Genomic DNA, 18,977 nt, shown 5'->3' on the forward strand with positions numbered 1-18,977 from the left:
ACTTAGGAGAGCTTCTGGCTGTCTCTGAGAAAGATGAAGCACAGTTACACAAGCTCAGCTTTCCCCCTGCTTCACGAGTCACACCGGTTTTGACCAGAAGAACTGAAGCCACGGAGTCCACACACATTAAAGGGGGTACTTAGACGCTAGATGTGCTCAAACCAGCCACCAGCCTGGGCACTCTCCGGATTTCATGATGACACTCAGCAGAAGAGATACGGGTCTGGGGCAGAAAACGGAGGGAGAAATGTGGGTGTAGCACAGCGAGAGAACGAAAACATCGATTCCTGGCCAAGTTTCCCTTTCGCGAGAAAGGAAAACGAAACCAATTGCTTCCCCACGCCTCAGAACGGCGGGATGGGGCGGGAGGGGACGGGGCCGTCGCTTTTTAAGCGCTGAGCGACGGGCGCTTCGCTGCAGCTTGCGAGCCGAGCCAAGCCAAAGCAAGCCTGGTCGAGTCGAGTCGAGCCGAGCCGAGCCGAGCCCAGGCGGGTCCAAGTGAAACGCAGCGCTGAGCGGAGCGGAGCCGAGCCATGCAGCTAGGCATGCTATACCGCTTGCCCCTGGCGGTAGCCCGGGCGGTGTTGGTGGCGCTGCGCGGGCGGCTGTGCGCGCTGTGCTGGAGCCTGGCGCCCCTCTCTCGGCCCCTCTCCCTGCCCCTCTCCCTGCCCCTACCCGGCTGGCGGCGGGTCTCGGCCCTCAGCCCCGTCTCCCCGGCGGGACCCCGACAGGAGGGGGACGATGACGACGACGCGTCTCTGACACCCACCAGCGTCAATTACCACTTCACCCGGCAGTGCAACTACAAGTGCGGCTTCTGCTTCCACACGGCCAAGACCTCCTTCGTGCTGCCCCTGGAGGAGGCCAAGAGAGGGCTGGCGATGCTCAAGGAAGCAGGTGAGTTCGGCAGGGTGATGAGCGGCAGGCCCAAATGGCGTGGAAAAAGTTATCCCTGGGTGTGCCCCTCTTCATACTGCCGCGGTCGGGTACAGACAGCGAGTGGAAGGAACGATCAACAGGTAGGCTGAGGTTCATAGCATCTTTCTCTGGTCCTTTTCTAGGAATGGAGAAAATAAACTTCTCAGGAGGAGAACCGTTTCTTCAGGACAGAGGGGAATTTGTAGGCAAACTGGTCCAGTTTTGCAAGCGGGACTTGAAGCTACCAAGCGTCAGCATTGTCAGCAACGGCAGCCTGATTAGAGAACGGTGGTTCAAGATGTATGGTAAGGAAAAACTGCTGTGCAGAGAAGCACTGGCAGGGTTTGGGAGCTCCTCAGGTTTTGAGAGTTCCTTTGGGCAGCCTCATCAAAAGATGGGTTTTGATGCAAGTGAGAGATGGTTTAGTTCATTTATAGTAAATGGTTTAGTTCATGTATAGATTAATTTATAGTAAATGCAAACCAAACTCGAATACTGGTGAAATATTGTTGAATGTACATTTTCAACACAGGGAGTTTGTACTATTGCCTCTTTGGTATAATAGTATAATAAAGTAATAGCTCAGACTGTCTCCATAGCTGAGGGCATGGACACATACGCACATGAAATGTCTGTTTTGGTGCTGCAGCTGTGGGTTTTGTGGTTCGTGTGGTGACTCCACAGAATTGTATTTTCAGGCGCTTTGTGACACTTCACAAGGAAGTGAAAATAGGCAGAGTCCTGACAGCTTCTAACTGAGGGACTGGATATTAATCAAATTTTTAAACTTATTTTCAGGTGAATATTTAGACATTCTGGCAATTTCATGTGATAGTTTTGATGAGAATGTCAACGTTTTAATTGGCCGTGGTCAAGGAAAGAAGAACCACGTGGAAAATCTGCATAAGCTGAGACAATGGTGCCGAGAATATGCTGTTGCTTTCAAAATAAATTCCGTGATCAACAGATTTAATGTTGAGGAAGATATGAATGAGCAGATCAAGGCACTCAACCCCGTGCGCTGGAAGGTAAGTAAGTAGTGTATACCATAGGTTTCATGTTCAGAGAAAAGTAATTATGAAGTCCTGGAGTTGTCTGAACCTCAAGTGACCTCAGGAAAATCTCCAATTCCAGCTTGGGCTGCTGTTAGTGGATTTCTTCTCTGTGTTACATGGTGTTGAGACAGGTTCTGTCTCTTTCTGCACTTAAATGGAGCCCAGTATGTCAATAATATTTTTTGTTGTACTGGAAATTACTGTTCTAGTGTATTTAGATCTAGGGGTTTTTATGATACTAATAATAAGATAGAAGGTATTTAACATTTGAAAACGTGTCATGGTGTAGAGAAAATGAGGAAAAGTGTGCAATGATACATTAGAGTTCGTACATCATTAGCAATATATAAGTGTACGTTAGACACGTTGTGAGAGTGACAGAGCACTGGAACAGGTTGCCCAGGGGAGTTGTGGAGTCCCCTGCGCTGGAGATATTCAAGGCCTTCCTGGACAAGTTCCTGTGTGAGGTACTCTAGGTTATCCTGCTCTTGCAGGGGGGTTGGACTAGATGATCTTTTGAGGTCCCTTGCAACCCTTGGGATTCTGTGATTCTGTGACATTAATGTTCTGTATTAGTGTATTAGAGTATTAGTGGTTAGTGTGCATATATTATGACTCCTCCATAAATGGGATGAGTGGCTGATACCCCAGAGTGCTGTACACACTTCCATTCAGAAGGACCTAGACAGGCTGGAGAGATGGGCAGAAAAGAACTTTCTGAAGTTCAACAAAGGTAAGTGCAGGGTCCTGCACCTGGGAGCCAACAGGCATAAACTAAAACAAAGGAAGTTCCACCTGATCAAAGAACGTATTTACTGTGAGGGTGACTGAGCACTGGAATAAGTTGCCCAGAGATGTTGTGGAGTCTCCTTCCCTGGAGATCTTTCAGACCCATCTGGACACAATCCTGAGTAATGTGCTGTAGGTGACCCTGCTTGAGCAGGGAGGTTGGACTAGATGATCTCCAGTTGTCCCTTCCAACCTCAACCATTCTGTGATTCTGAGATTATATATCCTACTAGAAGTGTATAAAATACATTATGTTACCAGTTTGAAAATTGGTAGATATACTGTGACTTATACATATGGGGGAACTTGTGGAGTAATATCACATTATTTGCTTCATGAAAATTGGTATACACACATGATTTCCCAGAAAAAAAAATAAAAATCTGTAAGTGAAATATTGTTCTTACTAAAGGGGTGTAAGGAAAATACGACATACATAGTAATATTTTTATCAGGCTTCCTGGCCTACTTTCTTACTGGGGTTACAGGGCACATTGATGACAAAGGCATGTGTTTTTCCCCCCACAAAGTCTATTCTGAATTCCTATTTGAGGACTTGACTTTTAGAAGGAGGCTGTTAAGTAGACAAACTGTTACATTTTGTTTCTGGGGAGCCATCCCTGTCTTTCCTATGACCATCTGAAGCTAGTTAAACTTACAGTCACCAATCAGGTTAAAATCTTGAAGAATAAAGATTGAGTTGATAGTCTGCACAGTACATAGTACTTACTGGCATTTATAATATAGCCATACTATTTGAGGTTCAATCAGAAGTTTATTTGAGCTTTGATTATCTGTGCCCTTAATAAGACCAGAGCAGTTAAGATTTCTATGGAAACCTGATCAGGAACCATGACTGTGTAATTACATTTGGGACTATGTAATGTTAATTTGCTACAAACAAATCTTCACTGTATCCTTCATGTAGTATTCAATTATCACAGTTTCTGAGAGTGTGGCTCCACTGACAGAAAAATTAAAGACATTGCTACTGAGACAACTGAAGGTTTTTGCCATGATGACAGTCTCTTATCCTCAAGGCAAGTGGAAATGAAATCTTAACCAGGTGCCTTCTGTCTTCAGGTATTCCAGTGCCTGCTCATCGAAGGGGAGAACTGTGGTGAGGATGCCCTGAGAGAAGCAGAGAGATTCGTTATTAGTGATGAAGAATTTGAACAATTCCTGGATCGCCACAAAGATGTCTCCTGTTTGGTACCTGAATCTAATCAGAAGGTAAAATTGAAACTGTCTTTTTGTAACTTTAGTTTCAAATAAAGTTGGAAAGATGGAAAGGAACTAGAAGCTTTCATGGCAGTTTAACACTTTCCCCATTAGTATTGGCTTCAAAGAGGCACGGTCCAACTTCGTCAGCAACTGCATTTGTTATGGTGGAAGCTGAGGTTTTCAATTTTCTTTAAGCATTTTTACTGAGCACAAAGTTATTAACAAAGGAGTAAAAACTCGTTGATCTCAGTCCTGCGGAAACTAGTGGGAGTCCTCTCACAGTGTCGTGTGGGCGTCTGCGCAGTGAGGTAGATGTACACACCGAAACTGGAGAAACTGAGTTTTCCACAGCTCAGAGATGAACTCTAAACAGCATTTAAGCCCTTTGGAATTGAATAATTCTTCCACATCAGGGCACAAGATCTTGAAAAAGTTGAATGTTAATGTAAATGCACTTTATATTCCAAGCATAGTTTCCTAATAGAGATTCACCATGATGTTATGCTATGACAGTGTCTCTGCATGAACTAAGATATCCCAGTTAGCATTATATTGGTTACTGAGGAACAAGAACTAGTATTTTTGCCTGATACATCTTACTGGGTACTCCCTCCCACAAAAAAATCACCTTTTAAAATTGTCTATCTGGACACTTCTGGACTACACTTTCAGGCTCTTTGTTCACAAGGAGACTTCTGTTGCTATTACAGAGCCCAGCAGTTAATTTGATGAGCTGCCATCCAGCTTACACTAGCTGCAGTAAAGGACATCAATGCCTAAGGGTGGAACTCATGATATTTTGTAAGATGACCCTATACATGAGGAGAGCTAAAACTCACTGTTAAGAAAGTTTATGAACTGAGTGAGGAACTACTAAGTTGACTTGAGCTCAGGAATTCTTAAATCTCCCATTGAGATGGGAGAGATGTTCCTTTTCCTCCCCAAAGATTACGATTTTCCATTTACAGTTTACTTAATGTATGGAGAGCTCAAGTGAGGAGGCTGAGTTGCCTCTATTATGTAAGACATACAAATGGGACTGTACAATCTAGCATTTGAGGCATTTTGTGATCTGGCAGATTACCTTTGTCTGCTGGGCAATAATTAAACACCCTAGCTTAAATGGTCACTTTATTTGCTTGGAATATTATATAATCATTCCTGTATGCAAAACAGTGTAAGTTCTGCTGGTATAAAAGTATATTATTTAAAACACTTTTATCCAGTTGTGTACCCACATTTCAATTAGACACTTGAGAGGCAATATTCCAAGAGTGACTGATTTATTCATGAATTAAATCATGCTAGTAATCCTGTAGTTTATTTTTATAAACAAGCTCACTGAAATAGTGGTAAGACACTACCTGTTTCGAATGATTAATTGTTTGTATTGTCCTTGATGTTTTATGAGAATTGAATTTTGGTTTGTATATTAATTTTTTTTTCTTTTGGTCTATTACAGATGAGGGATTCATACCTCATTCTGGATGAATATGTAAGTTTTTGTTTGATACTTGGTATCTGTATGCTAATATGCATATCTATACAACAGTGATAACCAAATCAATTTACCGTGCATTCTATAAAATAACTTACCTTGTAGTACAAGGAACAGATGCAATATCTTCCCATCAAACATATTAAGAACTTAATAGAAGTATGACCTAAGGAGAAATTGCCATCAGGTTTATATATAATCATTGCATTACAAACCTTAAAGTGAGGGAACACCTTATCCTTGGTGCCATCTTAAGGCATATCAAGGATAAGAGGGTTATGAGGGGCAGTCAACATGGCTTTACCAAGGGGAAGTCATGCTTGACCAACCTCATAGCCTTTTATGAGGAAATAACACGGTGGATGGATGATGGCAGAGCGGTGGATGTGGTCTACCTTGACTTCAGCAAAGCATTTGACACAGTCTCCCACAGCATCCTCATAGCTAAACTGAGGAAGCGTGGTCTGGATGATCAGGTAGTGAGGTGGACTGTGAACTGGCTGAAGGAGAGAAGCCAGAGAGTTGTAGTCTATGGGACGGAGTCTGGTTGGAGGCCGGTATCTAGTGGAGTGCCTCAAGGGTCAGTATTGGGACCAGTATTATTTAATATATTCATCAATGATTTAGATGAGGGAATTGAGTGTACTGTCAGCAAGTTTGCTGATGACACTAAGCTGGGAGGAGTGGCTGACACGCCAGAAGGCTGTGCTACCATCCAGCGAGACCTGGACAGGCTGGAGAGTTGGGCAGGGAGAAACTTGATGAAATATAACAAGGGAAAGTGTAGAGTCCTGCATCTGGGCAGGAACAACCCCAGGTTCCAGTATAGGTTGGGGAACGACCTGTTAGAGAGTAGTGTAGGGGAGAGGGACCTGGGGGTCCTAGTGGATGGCAGGATGACCATGAGCCAACACTGTGCCCTTGTGGCCAAGAAGGCCAATGGCATCCTGGGGTGTATTAGAAGGGGGGTGGTCAGTAGGTCGAGAGAGGTCCTCCTTCCCCTCTACTCTGCCCTGGTGAGACCGCATCTGGAATATTGTGTCCAGTTCTGGGCCCCTCAGTTCAAGAAGGACAGGGACCTGCTGGAGAGAGTCCAGCGCAGGGCGACAAAGATGATTAAGGGAGTGGAGCATCTCCCTTATGAGGAAAGGCTGAGGGAGCTGGGTCTCTATAGTTTGGAGGAGACTGAGGGGTGACCTTATTAGTGTATATAAATACATAAAGGGGAGTGTCACGAGGATGGAGCCAGGCTCTTCTCAGTGGCAAACAATGATAGGACAAGGGGTAATGGGTACAAACTGGAACACAAGAGGTTCCACTTAAACTTGAGAAGAAACTTCTTCTCAGTGAGGGTGACGGAACACTGGAACAGGCTGCCCAGGGAGGTTGTGGAGTCTCCTTCTCTGGAGACATTCAAAACCCGCCTGGACACATTCGTGTGTAACCTTATCTAGGTGTTCCTGCTCTGGCAGAGGGATTGGACTAGATAATCTTTTGAGGTCCCTTCCAATCTCTAGCATACTGTGATACTGTGATACTGTCTGTCTTTGCAGGACGTCTTTGCTGTTTTTCTTTAATTTAAAAATACATAACTCATCCTGAAAGCTAAGTTTCAAGGAGCCTGCTTAGTTTACATACAACTGAAGAGGAAACTTTTAATCTTTAGGAATTATGCTAAGGCTTTATTCCTGCTGAGATGTGTTGATGTATCTGACTGCGAGCTTCTGAGCTTTCTAGGGACTAAGTGAAACTGTTCATGCACTTATGTAGGCTTTTGTGGGATTAAAGAGAAACTTGTTTAATTCTGTAGAAAAATTAAGCTTTTAGAAACTGACTTTCTAACATCTTATCTATTGATGTTCCAGATGCGTTTTCTGAACTGTAGAAATGGACGGAAAGAGCCTTCCAAGTCTATACTAGATGTTGGTGTAGAAGCAGCTATAAAATTCAGTGGATTTGATGAGAAGATGTTCCTAAAAAGAGGAGGAAAGTATATGTGGAGTAAAGCAGACATGAAACTGGACTGGTAACTCAATATACTGAGTTAGGGCAGGTGCATTATGTAAAGAAAATGGATGTGTGTATATGTGCATGTATATATATGTATCTAATGCTTTTAACTACACTAGGTGTATTGCACATATTGCATACACAGTATAGTTCTGTATGTGAATGTGCTAAATATTTTAGAATATAGACTATGTTCTTATCCATTGTTTGGTTGAACATTTCCAAGTAGCTTGAGAGCTTTCATATAAACAGATCTCTGAAATCAACTTTCTAGTCCATTGTATGAAGGACTTAAGGGCAAACGATTAACAATGTCACACAGGAAACAATTTTAAGATAATACGTAAGTGTGCATGCCATAAAACAAACCAAAACACACCCCAATGTCTAATTCATTACAAACAGCTTTAAGAATGGATAAGTGGAATTTATTAACAGGGAACATTAGTCTACTTCGTTCATGTGGAAAGGTGGATTGCAGTTCCTCGCTAGATCACAAGAGAGCCAGCTGGCAGTCCTTAGGAAACCACCCTTGTTCTTGATTTTCTGGCAATTGTTAGGGCTTTATAATTACAGTTTTCCAGACTTAGTTAGTTCCCCCCTCCCCATGCTCTGTATAAAGGGTATGGAGATAAGCACTGCACAAAGCAGAAGTGAGCTGGTGCTACTCATTTGTCCTGTCCATTGCACTCAGTGACTGGACTGTCTCATAAATTTACATGTTTGCAGCAGTTGGGAACCAGCATGCATTAAATATACCATTTATATCATTTTTCTGATAGTGCTAGTTATTTTTTTTTTCAGATATTTTTGAGAGGACTGTTTTGCATTCACCTAAATGTAGGGGAATGCACTTAAGTAGGAGCTGCTACTTCTGAGTAAAGGAAGGTGCATCTCTGAATACACTGTGATTTTTTTTCCATTTATAATTCCTTCAGTTTCTATTTTTACTATCCTAACTAAATATACTGTCTCTGGTGCTCTTTTGTCTCTTTGTATTTTGCATTTTGCAATCACAACACTTCCTAAGCACTTACAGTTCAGTATTTTTTTTTTCTTGCATTAATACTAAGTGACATTTAAAATGTGGCCCACACACATTAACCCCACAGTCTTTTGGCAGCTCTTTCACTGACCTCAGTTGGAGTTCTGCCTGAGTAGCGAGTATGGGCAGCGCAAATTTATGTAACTGGGGTTTGATTTCCTCTGCATTCCCATTGCTCAAATGTTAAACCCAGCCTCTTTCTCAGCATCTACACTGCATGATAGAAAAGAAGCATTTTCCTTTGTTACTGGCTCAGTCCCACCATGAGGAAAGATTTAGTGTATCAATGTACCAGTAAATCTACCAGCTTGCTGCTTCTGCAGAAAATGCCAGCTGTATCACAGCACACAGATGTGAGGCACACAAACTCCCATTCAGAACCAGAAATCCTGCCATTCCTTGCTTTGCGTTTTACTCTGTAAAGGGCTATTCTTTTGGTGCAAGAGATCCTCTGTGCCTATGGAGGAAGCTGTAGAGTAAACAAATTTGAGCTGAAAATGTGATAATCCAGTAAATAATGTAAAGACATTGAAGATGGCTTTTATCAGAATGTTCTAAGTCCTTCTCTTCTTAAAATCTTAAGGATTTTACATTGCCTCTTGTTACCAAACAGAATTAAGATAAAGTTGCTGCTCTGTGTGATACTCTTTTCCAAACGAAATGGCAGTCTTGTACATTGGAAATTAAGAACTTGCATAACATGTTTCGACAGACAATCACCGTAGTTAATGAATTAATAGCTATCAGTATTTTTTTTATATACAAAATTATTTTTTTTTTGTGTAAAATCTCAAAAATGTTTTCGGCTACAGCTTGGTTAACCTGATTTATTATTATTATTATTTTTTTAATCTATAAACACAGTTCACATTGGACCGAAAATGGACTTTAGGCTTTCAGCCTGCAGTGAGGCCTAACTTTCAGCATAGGACTAGAAAATTAATACTGAATTTAGTACAACTACTCCCAGGCTTAGAGAGTACATGTACACTGTGACCCTTAAGAGTCATGATTTGAATTTAAGTCCTGCAAACACAGATACGCTTAATTGTATTTTCACATGTAATTTCCTGGTACTGCAGCCAAGTGCTTGCTAAAGATGCTGAAGTGGGAAGGAACTTTTACTGTATTTTGCTAACATTATACAGCTGTTCATTTGTAAAATTAGTTAAGAATGACTGTTTGGGAGAATGACCTCAGTTACAATTATGAATATATTTTGGGTAATGGGTAAAACTGTCATTTAAGATGCATTTTAAGATGCCCTCTTTTTCAGTATGATGTATATTTCAATGTCACAAATGATGGAATTTTTAAATGATGGTGTCACATAATTACTGCTAAATACTTCACGTCACACATTTCAATAAATGTATCTATTTTCTTAAGTTTGTCCATATTATTACTATAATATTTTTATATAACCCAGAACCATACTAGCAGAATGTGTGACTGCATGTTCAAGAGAGCTGTAATTCTGGGTGCAGTCTGTAGTTAGCACAGGGGGCTGCTTGCACGGTGCCAAGGGCATCTAGGCTGAAAGGGAGAACAATAGCGGTGATTCTCCTTGTGATGAGCATCATCTGGTACAAGCTTGAGTGGACTGGGCTGTGCTGGGAGAAGAGGGTTAAAACACCTTGTGCTGTTTGGATGACAGGTGTTACAAACGCCACAGCTATCCATAAATATCTGAGGACAAAAATAGATGATCTGCTATGGTAAATAAGAGAGAAAGGCTAGTCAGTTTAGTGGCATAAAGACTTTCAAGCTCATCAGTCTCCAGGCTGCAGTATCAACTCTTGTACTAGGCAACCTGAAATTGAGCTTTTCACGGTAATTGGTTGTGTGTGATGGGAGGCTTATTCATTCCCACTTGCTTTTGACATCTTTTTCCCTGGGTATTGTAGTGGAGTGAAGGTACGCAGGAGTAGAGGTGCAGCCAGATGCGCTACGCTTTCTGCGATCCCCTGACATGGTGCTCCCCGGAGGCTGCTGTGTGCTGTCACTCCTGCGACGGGTCAGGCAAGGGCGTAAACCAACCAGACAGCTCCTTACTCATCTCCCCGTCTCGGAGTTCTTCCTTTTGTGTCACCGTGTGTTACAGAAGAAAGCCGGTGGTTGCTCCGTACATCAACCAGCAACGGGAAAGCAGCTAGTTTGCTGAGCACCGCTTGCAAAACAGCCATGGCCATCACGGTTTCCTTATGTTTACCTTGCCAGCGAGGCAAATCCTTCAGCCCTCCTTCGTAAAATCAATCTCCCATTGTTTCTCTCCTGCCGGTGAAAGATGTGCTGAGCCGGGGGGCGTCACACTAGGGCAACCGGAGATGCAAGGCCTTGGAATAAATCAAAGCAACATGGGAAAACAGGCGGCGCTGCGCAGCTCTGCACGGCTCAGCCCACCCAGGGAGATTGCTGCTCGGAACACACAGGGAACACGCCCGCCGCTGCCAAGAGGGAAATCCCGGGATCCCCGCGCCCGCCGGGCCGGCAGGCGCCCCCAGCCGCCGCCGCCAGGGGGCGCAGCAGTGCCTGGCGAGGTGGAGCAGGGCGGCTGCTTCAAAGCGGGCGGCGGCGGCGCGGCGGTTAATGGCGCCCGCCCAGCTGCGGGCGCGCCCGCCCCCGCCCGCCCTCACCACACCTCCTGCTCCCCCGCCGGAGAAAAGCCCGGGAGCGGCGCCCGCTGCGCACACTGCGGTCCCGCGGCGGTGGGACACCATGTCTGGGGCAGCGGGATAGCGCGGGGCGTCGCACGCACCTTCCGCGGGCCGCCCCGCCTCGGCTGGGGCTGGAGCCGCAGGGTAAGGCGACCCGGGCAGTGTGCGGGCTGTGAGGGGTAGCAGATCGTGGCGGGAGGGTGCAGCCGGGAGGTGGGGGCACCTTCTCCCGACCCGCTGAGCCCTGAGGGGTGGCGGTGTCTCTGTCGCGGCGGTGGGACAGCCGCATCCCTTTACGTAAAGGGCTCTGCCTGCCGCTTGCCGCGCACATGCCTATCGGCGGGCTGCGGGCCTCCCCCGAGGAGTTCTGTGAGGGCAGAAACAGAGCGGTTCCTGCTCTGCCGTGCCCCTTTGCCGGCGAGGTGACACTTCCAAGCGGGGCGGGGGTGCCGGTGTTGGGAGCCGTACCTGGCCCGGAAGGGTTCTGCTGGAGGTGCTGTTTGCAGCGGGTGTTGGCGTGCCCGCAGTGAAAACAGTCGCTTGGGCTCGTGTGTTTTCTGCGCTGTGATTGCCATAAATAAGCTAAAGCCTCGTCAAACGGTCTGGTGCCTTGGAGTGCAATAGCCGCTCTTGGAGGGGGTAAAGAGAAAGGGGGGTGTGGGTTGACATCTACAGCCGCTGTGGTCAGATGCAAGTGAAGTGTGCAGTTCGAGGATAGACTGATTTGCTTCGGTTGCAAGGGACTCGTTTGGGTGGTTTGTTGTTTTTTTTTTTTTTTTTTTTTTTTTGGTGGTTCACTGCACTGAAGAGATGCTGCCGTTTATTTTTTTTTTTTTATGTGCTGGAAAAAAAGCATATGTATGATAATAAGGTGTTTCCTCTACTCCCTGGATCTCCAATGCCCTTTTAAACCAAGGGTATCTTATCCCTGAAAAATGAGGCCCTAGGATCACCTTGTTTTTGTTGCTTCTGTAGGGCTGGAATAGGGAGTGCCAGTGGGGCAGGCTGGTGGAAAAAGATAGAAGCTGCTTGAGTTTCGACTGTGTTCTTGGAAAGACTATCATTTTTGCCTTGGAACATATTATTCTGTGTTTTACAACAGGCATGAATGATGATTTATATATAGATCCATTTGTTTATATTGTTCCCTGTGTAGCCAAACAACTGTTCACATTGCGAAATGGATTGCTTCATTTTACATCAGCTTATCAGTGCTGACCCAGGAGTGGCCACAGTTGAAGTTAATGCTCTTTGGTAGAGTACTACTGGAGAGATTACACTGGTACTGTAAACTCCTAGTTGTTGGACTTTGCTTGTGTGTGTTCCTCTTACAGACATGAGATGTACTGAAGGGGGAGTGGGAGAAGAGGCTCTGGATACGTTCTGTGCTGAGGGGCAACTACTCTGTTTATGCTTAGATTGGACTTTTCAGTGTGGGAGAATTTAAATTGCTGCATCCTGCTAATGCAGGGCAAAGTGACCTGACTTGAAGTTTATTAAATACCTAACTTAAGCAAGATCAAGTGAGATAAGAGTGATGGTTGTGGTGAAGCCTTTGCTTTTGCTTAGGAGCTATTTGAAAAAGACAGGATTTCCCTTGGCCTCAATGAAGTTTTTTTCCTCTACCCCTCTTTTCCCTGGCCATCGTGTTTCATTATCCTCTTGCGCAGTCTGAGTATTATGAGGGGGAGAAGCCATCTGTGATTGAAACATCCGTCATTGTACTACTATTTCAATCTGATAAAGCTACTCTGAATGAGACATGCATTAGATAAAACAAAGGGTTGATTTCCCTTCCTTTCTAAATCACCCTTACTCCTATTCTGGGAGCTGCTAGATCAAATCACGCATTTACCATCTGCAAGCAGTTAATTGTACATTGTTTTCCTTGAAGCACAGTAGTATGTTACCTTCACTTAAAACCTGGACTTTGCATATTTCAGTATTTTAAGGCAATAATTTCTGTAATAATAAAAACCCAACCTGTATATTTGCTTAACTTTTTTGCTTGTAACTTTTTCTCAGTGCTGCATTCCAAGTATTTGTCACATTTTCTGTGTGTGTGTGTGTTTTTTTTTTTTTTAATAACTTTTTACATCTTTCCTTTCAGTTAAGCCAATGGAAGGGACAAGGCTGCTGTCTTAACCATGAGTTTTGGCTGCAGTACCACACTGGGGGTATGAATGGCTGCAGTGTATCTGCTGTATTTACAAGAATGCTCTCATAGGCTGGCAGAAAACTGTTGTTTGCCTTCCCAGTGCTGATTCAGGGTAAAATAACAACTCTGATCATCCCGCAGCTTGATGTGTGCATGTAGACCTTTTCCCTCCTAGGGACCTGATTTTGCAGGAGAATTGGAACCTATTATATTTACCACCATGTTTCCTGTGGAGTAGTATTAATAGCTGGGCAGTTGAGTTAGTTTATGGTTTGATAAGGAGATTTGCTTTTAAATGTATTCTTATTTGTATTTTGAGTTACAAAAAGGAAATTGAAAACAATAAAAAACCAACCTACCACTCAGTTTGAATGGTTTAGCAGTTCTGCTGTGTCTAACTTAGATCAGCTGTTATTTTTGTAAAATGGGATCCTTTTCTATTTTGATTTGGAGAAATGAGCTCATAATATTAATCTTCCCATGACCTTTTGAAGGAGATCAGACAAAAAGATCATGATAATTTCTGTTTTTTCACTTCTGATAGCTGGGAGGAACTGTTGAAAATACACTTGTTCCTTTGGCTGCTGGCTGCAAAGTGATGGGAATGATTTTTCTATTTCATAATCGGATCAGAAGTGCTTACAGCTCTTCTGTGTATGCAGGCAGTGAATACTGGAGTTGGCAGTGCTAGTACGAAATGGGTTTTCAAAGAGCTTGATTGTTTGCTGATGGTGCCATTTATGGTGGTGACACCATCGCTGTCCTTTCTTAGAGGCTGAAGGAAAATGATGAATAGCGAAAGTGAACCAGTGTGTCTGATAGTCTTGTTTATTGTGAAGAAAAAATTCTCATCAGATGATTCCAGTCTTGGCAAGACAATGTTATTTCCCTCTTATACCATCATTTTCATCTTTTCATTCAAAGAGTAGCAAGTGAGTGGTGGCTGTTGCATTACAGTACTTTACTGTTATATTCCAGGTATCACTGCGGCAGTTTACAACTACATCCTGTTTGTTTAGTAGAAATGACTTATGATTGAAGAAATGGACTAAAATTTATTTAATATAAGCTTTTCTACTGTATGATAGCCAAAGGATCATCTGAAATACTTGGAAGTGAAGGTGAGTCTTGCAGGTTGTCCTGAAAATTACAGATTCTAACTTGTCAGTTTCTGGCATAACTTCTTTTACTACATACGAATGCTCAACTTGGTTTGCACTGATCACTGCTTTGCTTGTGAGCAGCAAGGTTCCAAAGCTTTGGAATCTTTATACTCTTCCAATTGGAAATTTTACTGGTTTGTTTCTGGAGTATTGGGGTTATTTCCTGTTATCGTAAAACTGCAGTCTGTGAAAGCTATCACTGTGGTTCTTGGAAAAAGTTCCAGCTGACCTGCCTTCATCCTAGCTCCAGCCTCTAGTAAATAGGTCATACGCAGCATAAGAATTGGATAATACCTGCAACTGTTGTACACATCCAGCCCTTGTGGAGGACTCTTATATGAAGCTGGTGAGGAACATGAAGATGAACTTAAGAAAATATATTAAGGCAACAATCTATTACTGACCCACCATAATCTTATGTGATCAGCTTCTGCCTATTCTTATTATCTCTGCTATTGTTGTTTACCATGCAGTCTGCTTCATGTTTTATTGCCAGTGAGGATCCATACGGAGGAGACCATGTGTGGATTTCTTCATCTTGCAGATATTAATCTCCTTTATGTATAGTTATATATGTGTGTGTATATATGTATTAAGCATATTTTATATGTATTTTCTAATTTTTATATTTCATATATGTATAAAATCTTTTTACCCTTAAATTTCTCTGTAAGCAATGTCTGCTGGGGGCAGATGCAGCAGAATTGTCAGGAGTGATCACATGCTGTCCCACCCACACTGGCTTTCCTGAAGCAGTCGTTGTTAAGATTTCTGGTGTCTGTCTTTTCTCACCACATTGCCCTTGAGCATCCTTTCCAGGTTCGGGTATGCTGATAACACAGCTTTAATTTTGTCAAGCAGTGCAGACTCTTGAGTAGCCTCCTGCTGTTGCAGGTAGTTTGTATTCACAAGCTCTGTCAGACCTGTGCAGCCTGTTTGCGGTAGGGTAGCAGAAGTGGTGAGGAAGCGAGGTTATCGCTGATCATAGAGTCACAGAATGGTTTGGGTTGGAAAAGACCTTCAAAGATCATCTAGTCTAACCCCTATGCCATGGGCAAGGACATCTTTCAGATCAGGTTGCTTAAAGCCCCATCTAGCCTGACCTTGAACACTTCCAGTGGCGTGGGGATCAAAATAGATGATCTTTGAAGGTCCCCTTCCAAACCATTCTGGTGAATTCCCAACAGTTTTCAGGCAGGGCTGCCTGCCCACAGTGACTTTGAAGGGTGGTGTGGGTGAGCAAAGCCCACTCCCTGCCCAAATACCTCCTCCCTGGGGCTTTAGACAATGCTGGTGTCCTCTTAGGAGCAAAAATGCATGTTGTTTAACTCTGGCTGGTGTTTTTTTTAAAAAAAAAAAAAAAAAAAAAAAAGTTGTTGTTACTTAAAGAAATAGTTTTCACTTCATCACTATGCCCGTATTAAGGAATACATCCATCCAGACGGAATGAAGGCAATCCTCTGTGACTTGTGTGGTCAGGCTTATGTCTCCAGTGCAATCTTGTAACAGTGCAAATTCAAGCTATCAGCAGTTTGTGTATATATATTTTTAGCTTGTTTTTCTGAGAAAACAGATTATGTGCAGCTTTCTCTGAATGTCTGCCTTTTGCTCTTGCTCTTATTAACTTTTAAACCTCTTGACCAATTCAAGTTGCATTTGTGAGTAGGGTAGAAGCTTATTCCAGTAAACCTACAAGTTTTCTGGCATTAGGCAGCCTAGGCAGATGGAAAGATGCCTGCTGAATGAGAGGTTGCAGTCTGAACTTTTCCTACAACTTTGACACACATTCCTAGGAAACTGGATTTTACTGGCTCAGTTGCTTACGAATCAGCTTATATTGTGCTCTTATTTTTTGACCCTGTTTCAAATTAGACTGTTACTTCCTCTTTGGCTATTTTTGTAAAAAAAAAAATTTGAATATGCAGGAAGAGCAAGTGTTTAGTCTTCAGCCTCAAATAGCTTTGTAATACTGCAGAAAGTGCATGATGAGAAAGGAAAGGCTCATTTGATTTTTAAATGTTATATTCTAATACAGTTCTTCATACAGGATTTGAATGTGAGTTTCCTTTTGTTAAACTAATTATTTAACTTTTTTTTTAATTTTTATTTTCTTTTGTCTTCTAATAGCAATTCTTTAGACTCTCAAACTTTTAGGCTTCTTGTAGTTGTTTTGTACAAAGGTTGTTCCCCAAATGAATCATATGACTTCATAGGGCAAAAACTGAAACAGTTCTGCCTTACTTTCGTATTTCTCCTCTGTATTTGTTTTACATAAGCATATACTGTGTGACCCTTTCAATTAGCTGATCAATTTTGCACACTGATATCTGTTGAATGTCTTATGTTCTTCTGCTTGCTTCTTCATGCTGATTCGATTAATATTGTTCTATCATCTTTCTTCATGCTTAATGTATATGTTGTTGTGCATTTGGAGCCTAGAGCCCACACCTACTTTAGATTAATTTTGCATTACTTTTACCTTTGTGTACTGTCCCTTTTTACTTTTGTGGAAAAAGTGCTGACCTCATTTACACATTGAGGATATGTGTAAACCATGTTAAATTTGTGCAGAGGTGATCCATATTTAAATAAAAAAAAAAAAGAAACCCAAACCCCCCTTTTTAAAGCTTTCAGTTTTTTCCTGATGCTCTTTGTACTTCTGATATAAGTTGACATCTTGGGTTTTTGGAAGGTTTGCAGTTGACATTTCTCTCTACTTTAAATTACTAGGTTATGCTTGTGTCTATTATTCTTTGCTAGTTGTGTGTGTAGCAAAGATGTAGTGACAACATCCACTAGGTTTCACTAACTGTAGCTGTAAAGCTGAAAGGGTAGGATAACCATGTAGAAGGCATGTGCCAGCTCTGAGTAGCTATTGGTGCATGTTGCATCTTGAGGTTTAGTTTCAGTTGATCCTCAGGGCCGGTTGGGCTCTGAGCTTGCTCTTAAGACTGAGCTGGGGTCATAGCATTTGTGCCTTGGGTAAGCTGCATTAAAGCAGTCCAGGCAACTCTTCCTGTTAATCACTGAGAGATGAAATCTGTAAAGGCTGTGAAGCACAGCATGGTGGTGAACTTTGTAGTTGCCACACGTATTGATGCCAACCAGTTCCTAAGGGTGCAGTATGTATTGTCTCATTTGAGCTCTGAAGGCAGTTAAAGCCTTAAGTTCATGGATTTTCATCCATTCATACACACCTGCGGAGTATAAGCTTTTTCTCAAGGCTCCAAGCTAGTTTGTTTTTCTTTATCTTTTGATGTGACAGTCCCCAGCCCTGGGAAAGATTATGTTAGTAGCATTTGTACTGTGCAAGGCTTGTGCTAACCTCTGTTGCAGACCCTGGCACCTGTCCATGCTGTTGTTGGCTCAGTATGTTGGTTCGCTTGTGCCCTGTACTTTGCATCCCTGTGGCTCTGAGGGTGCCATTCTCCTCAGTGTGAGTTAATCCTTCTCTCTGCTGCGGTTTCTCACCTCTGCTGCCTGCCTGAGCAAATGCTTGCATCAAATTGCTGCCCACATTGGGCATCAGCTGCGGTGGTGGTCAGAATATGTAACCTTTCATATTTACCTCCTTTCTTCCATGATGTGATGTCCCATTGAAGCAGCAGCATCAGCCACATGCTTTGTGTGGATTTATGTCTGAAAATTCTCAAGTCTTCTACCAGTGACTGCTGCTGAAGGTGAAACTTACAGTTCTTGCTTATTTTACTGTCCCCTTTGCATCAGTAAAGAGACATTACGAGGGTGATACCCCAGTTCTCTCATATTTTGTTCTAGGTTGACATTACCTTTGAAAAGAATCTCACTTCAGAGGGACCAGCAATATAGTTCTAACTTCAATTCATGTTAGATATTGAGCTTAAAATCAAGTCATGCAAATCCTTAAGCAACTCATAAATCCAAAGAGTGTGATAGTCTTTTTAGCAAACTGTCAGTTACAGCTAAATATTTTCACCAGTCATTTCACATTTCCATTAGCTCCTTAAACAGCTGAAGATCACAGATTTGAATGAAATATGTTTATGGCTGTGTTCCCCACCTTTCAAATTAGACTACTGGTATGAAACTTTATTTTAGTGACATTATAGTAAACGTGTGTTAGGGGCTGCTCTTTCTTGGGAAAATCACGCTTTTGTTTTCTTTTGTCTGAAAGGTCTGCATGGGTTTTGTTTTCCTTTCCTTCACAGTTCTACTGTACTGGTCTCCAGCCCTGTCCTTGTTACTTTCGTTAGTGGCAATTGTTGCTTTTCGATGGAATGATACAACATGGCTGCCAATATAAGGAAGAATCAAACCATCATGCCCCCTCATTATGCTAATAATAGCAATGTACCATTTTTCTGGCAGGCAACACTGCTGTTAGTGGCAGCTTCAGGAGGATCACTGGAAGGGCAGTAGGATCATTCAGGATCTTGTTTTTTTCCTCTCACCTTAGTATCTTTTCTCATACAGCCTAATTT

General features: G+C 42.7%; 1 protein-coding gene across 1 annotated transcript; it reads left to right on the plus strand.

Annotated features, from left to right (window-relative positions):
• Positions 1-409: 409 nt before the first annotated feature.
• RSAD2 (radical S-adenosyl methionine domain containing 2) lies at positions 410-9,889 on the plus strand. Its single transcript, XM_080616617.1, has 6 exons — positions 410-897; positions 1,062-1,223; positions 1,717-1,946; positions 3,846-3,995; positions 5,449-5,481; positions 7,350-9,889. The coding sequence occupies exons 1-6, from the start codon at positions 534-536 to the stop codon at positions 7,512-7,514; spliced, it is 1,104 nt and encodes a 367-aa protein (XP_080472743.1). The 5' UTR covers positions 410-533; the 3' UTR covers positions 7,515-9,889.
• Positions 9,890-18,977: the final 9,088 nt, after the last annotated feature.

This window comes from Psittacula echo (assembly GCF_963264785.1).
Source record: "Psittacula echo genome assembly, chromosome: 4".
In the NCBI taxonomy this organism is placed as follows: domain Eukaryota; kingdom Metazoa; phylum Chordata; class Aves; order Psittaciformes; family Psittacidae; genus Psittacula; species Psittacula echo.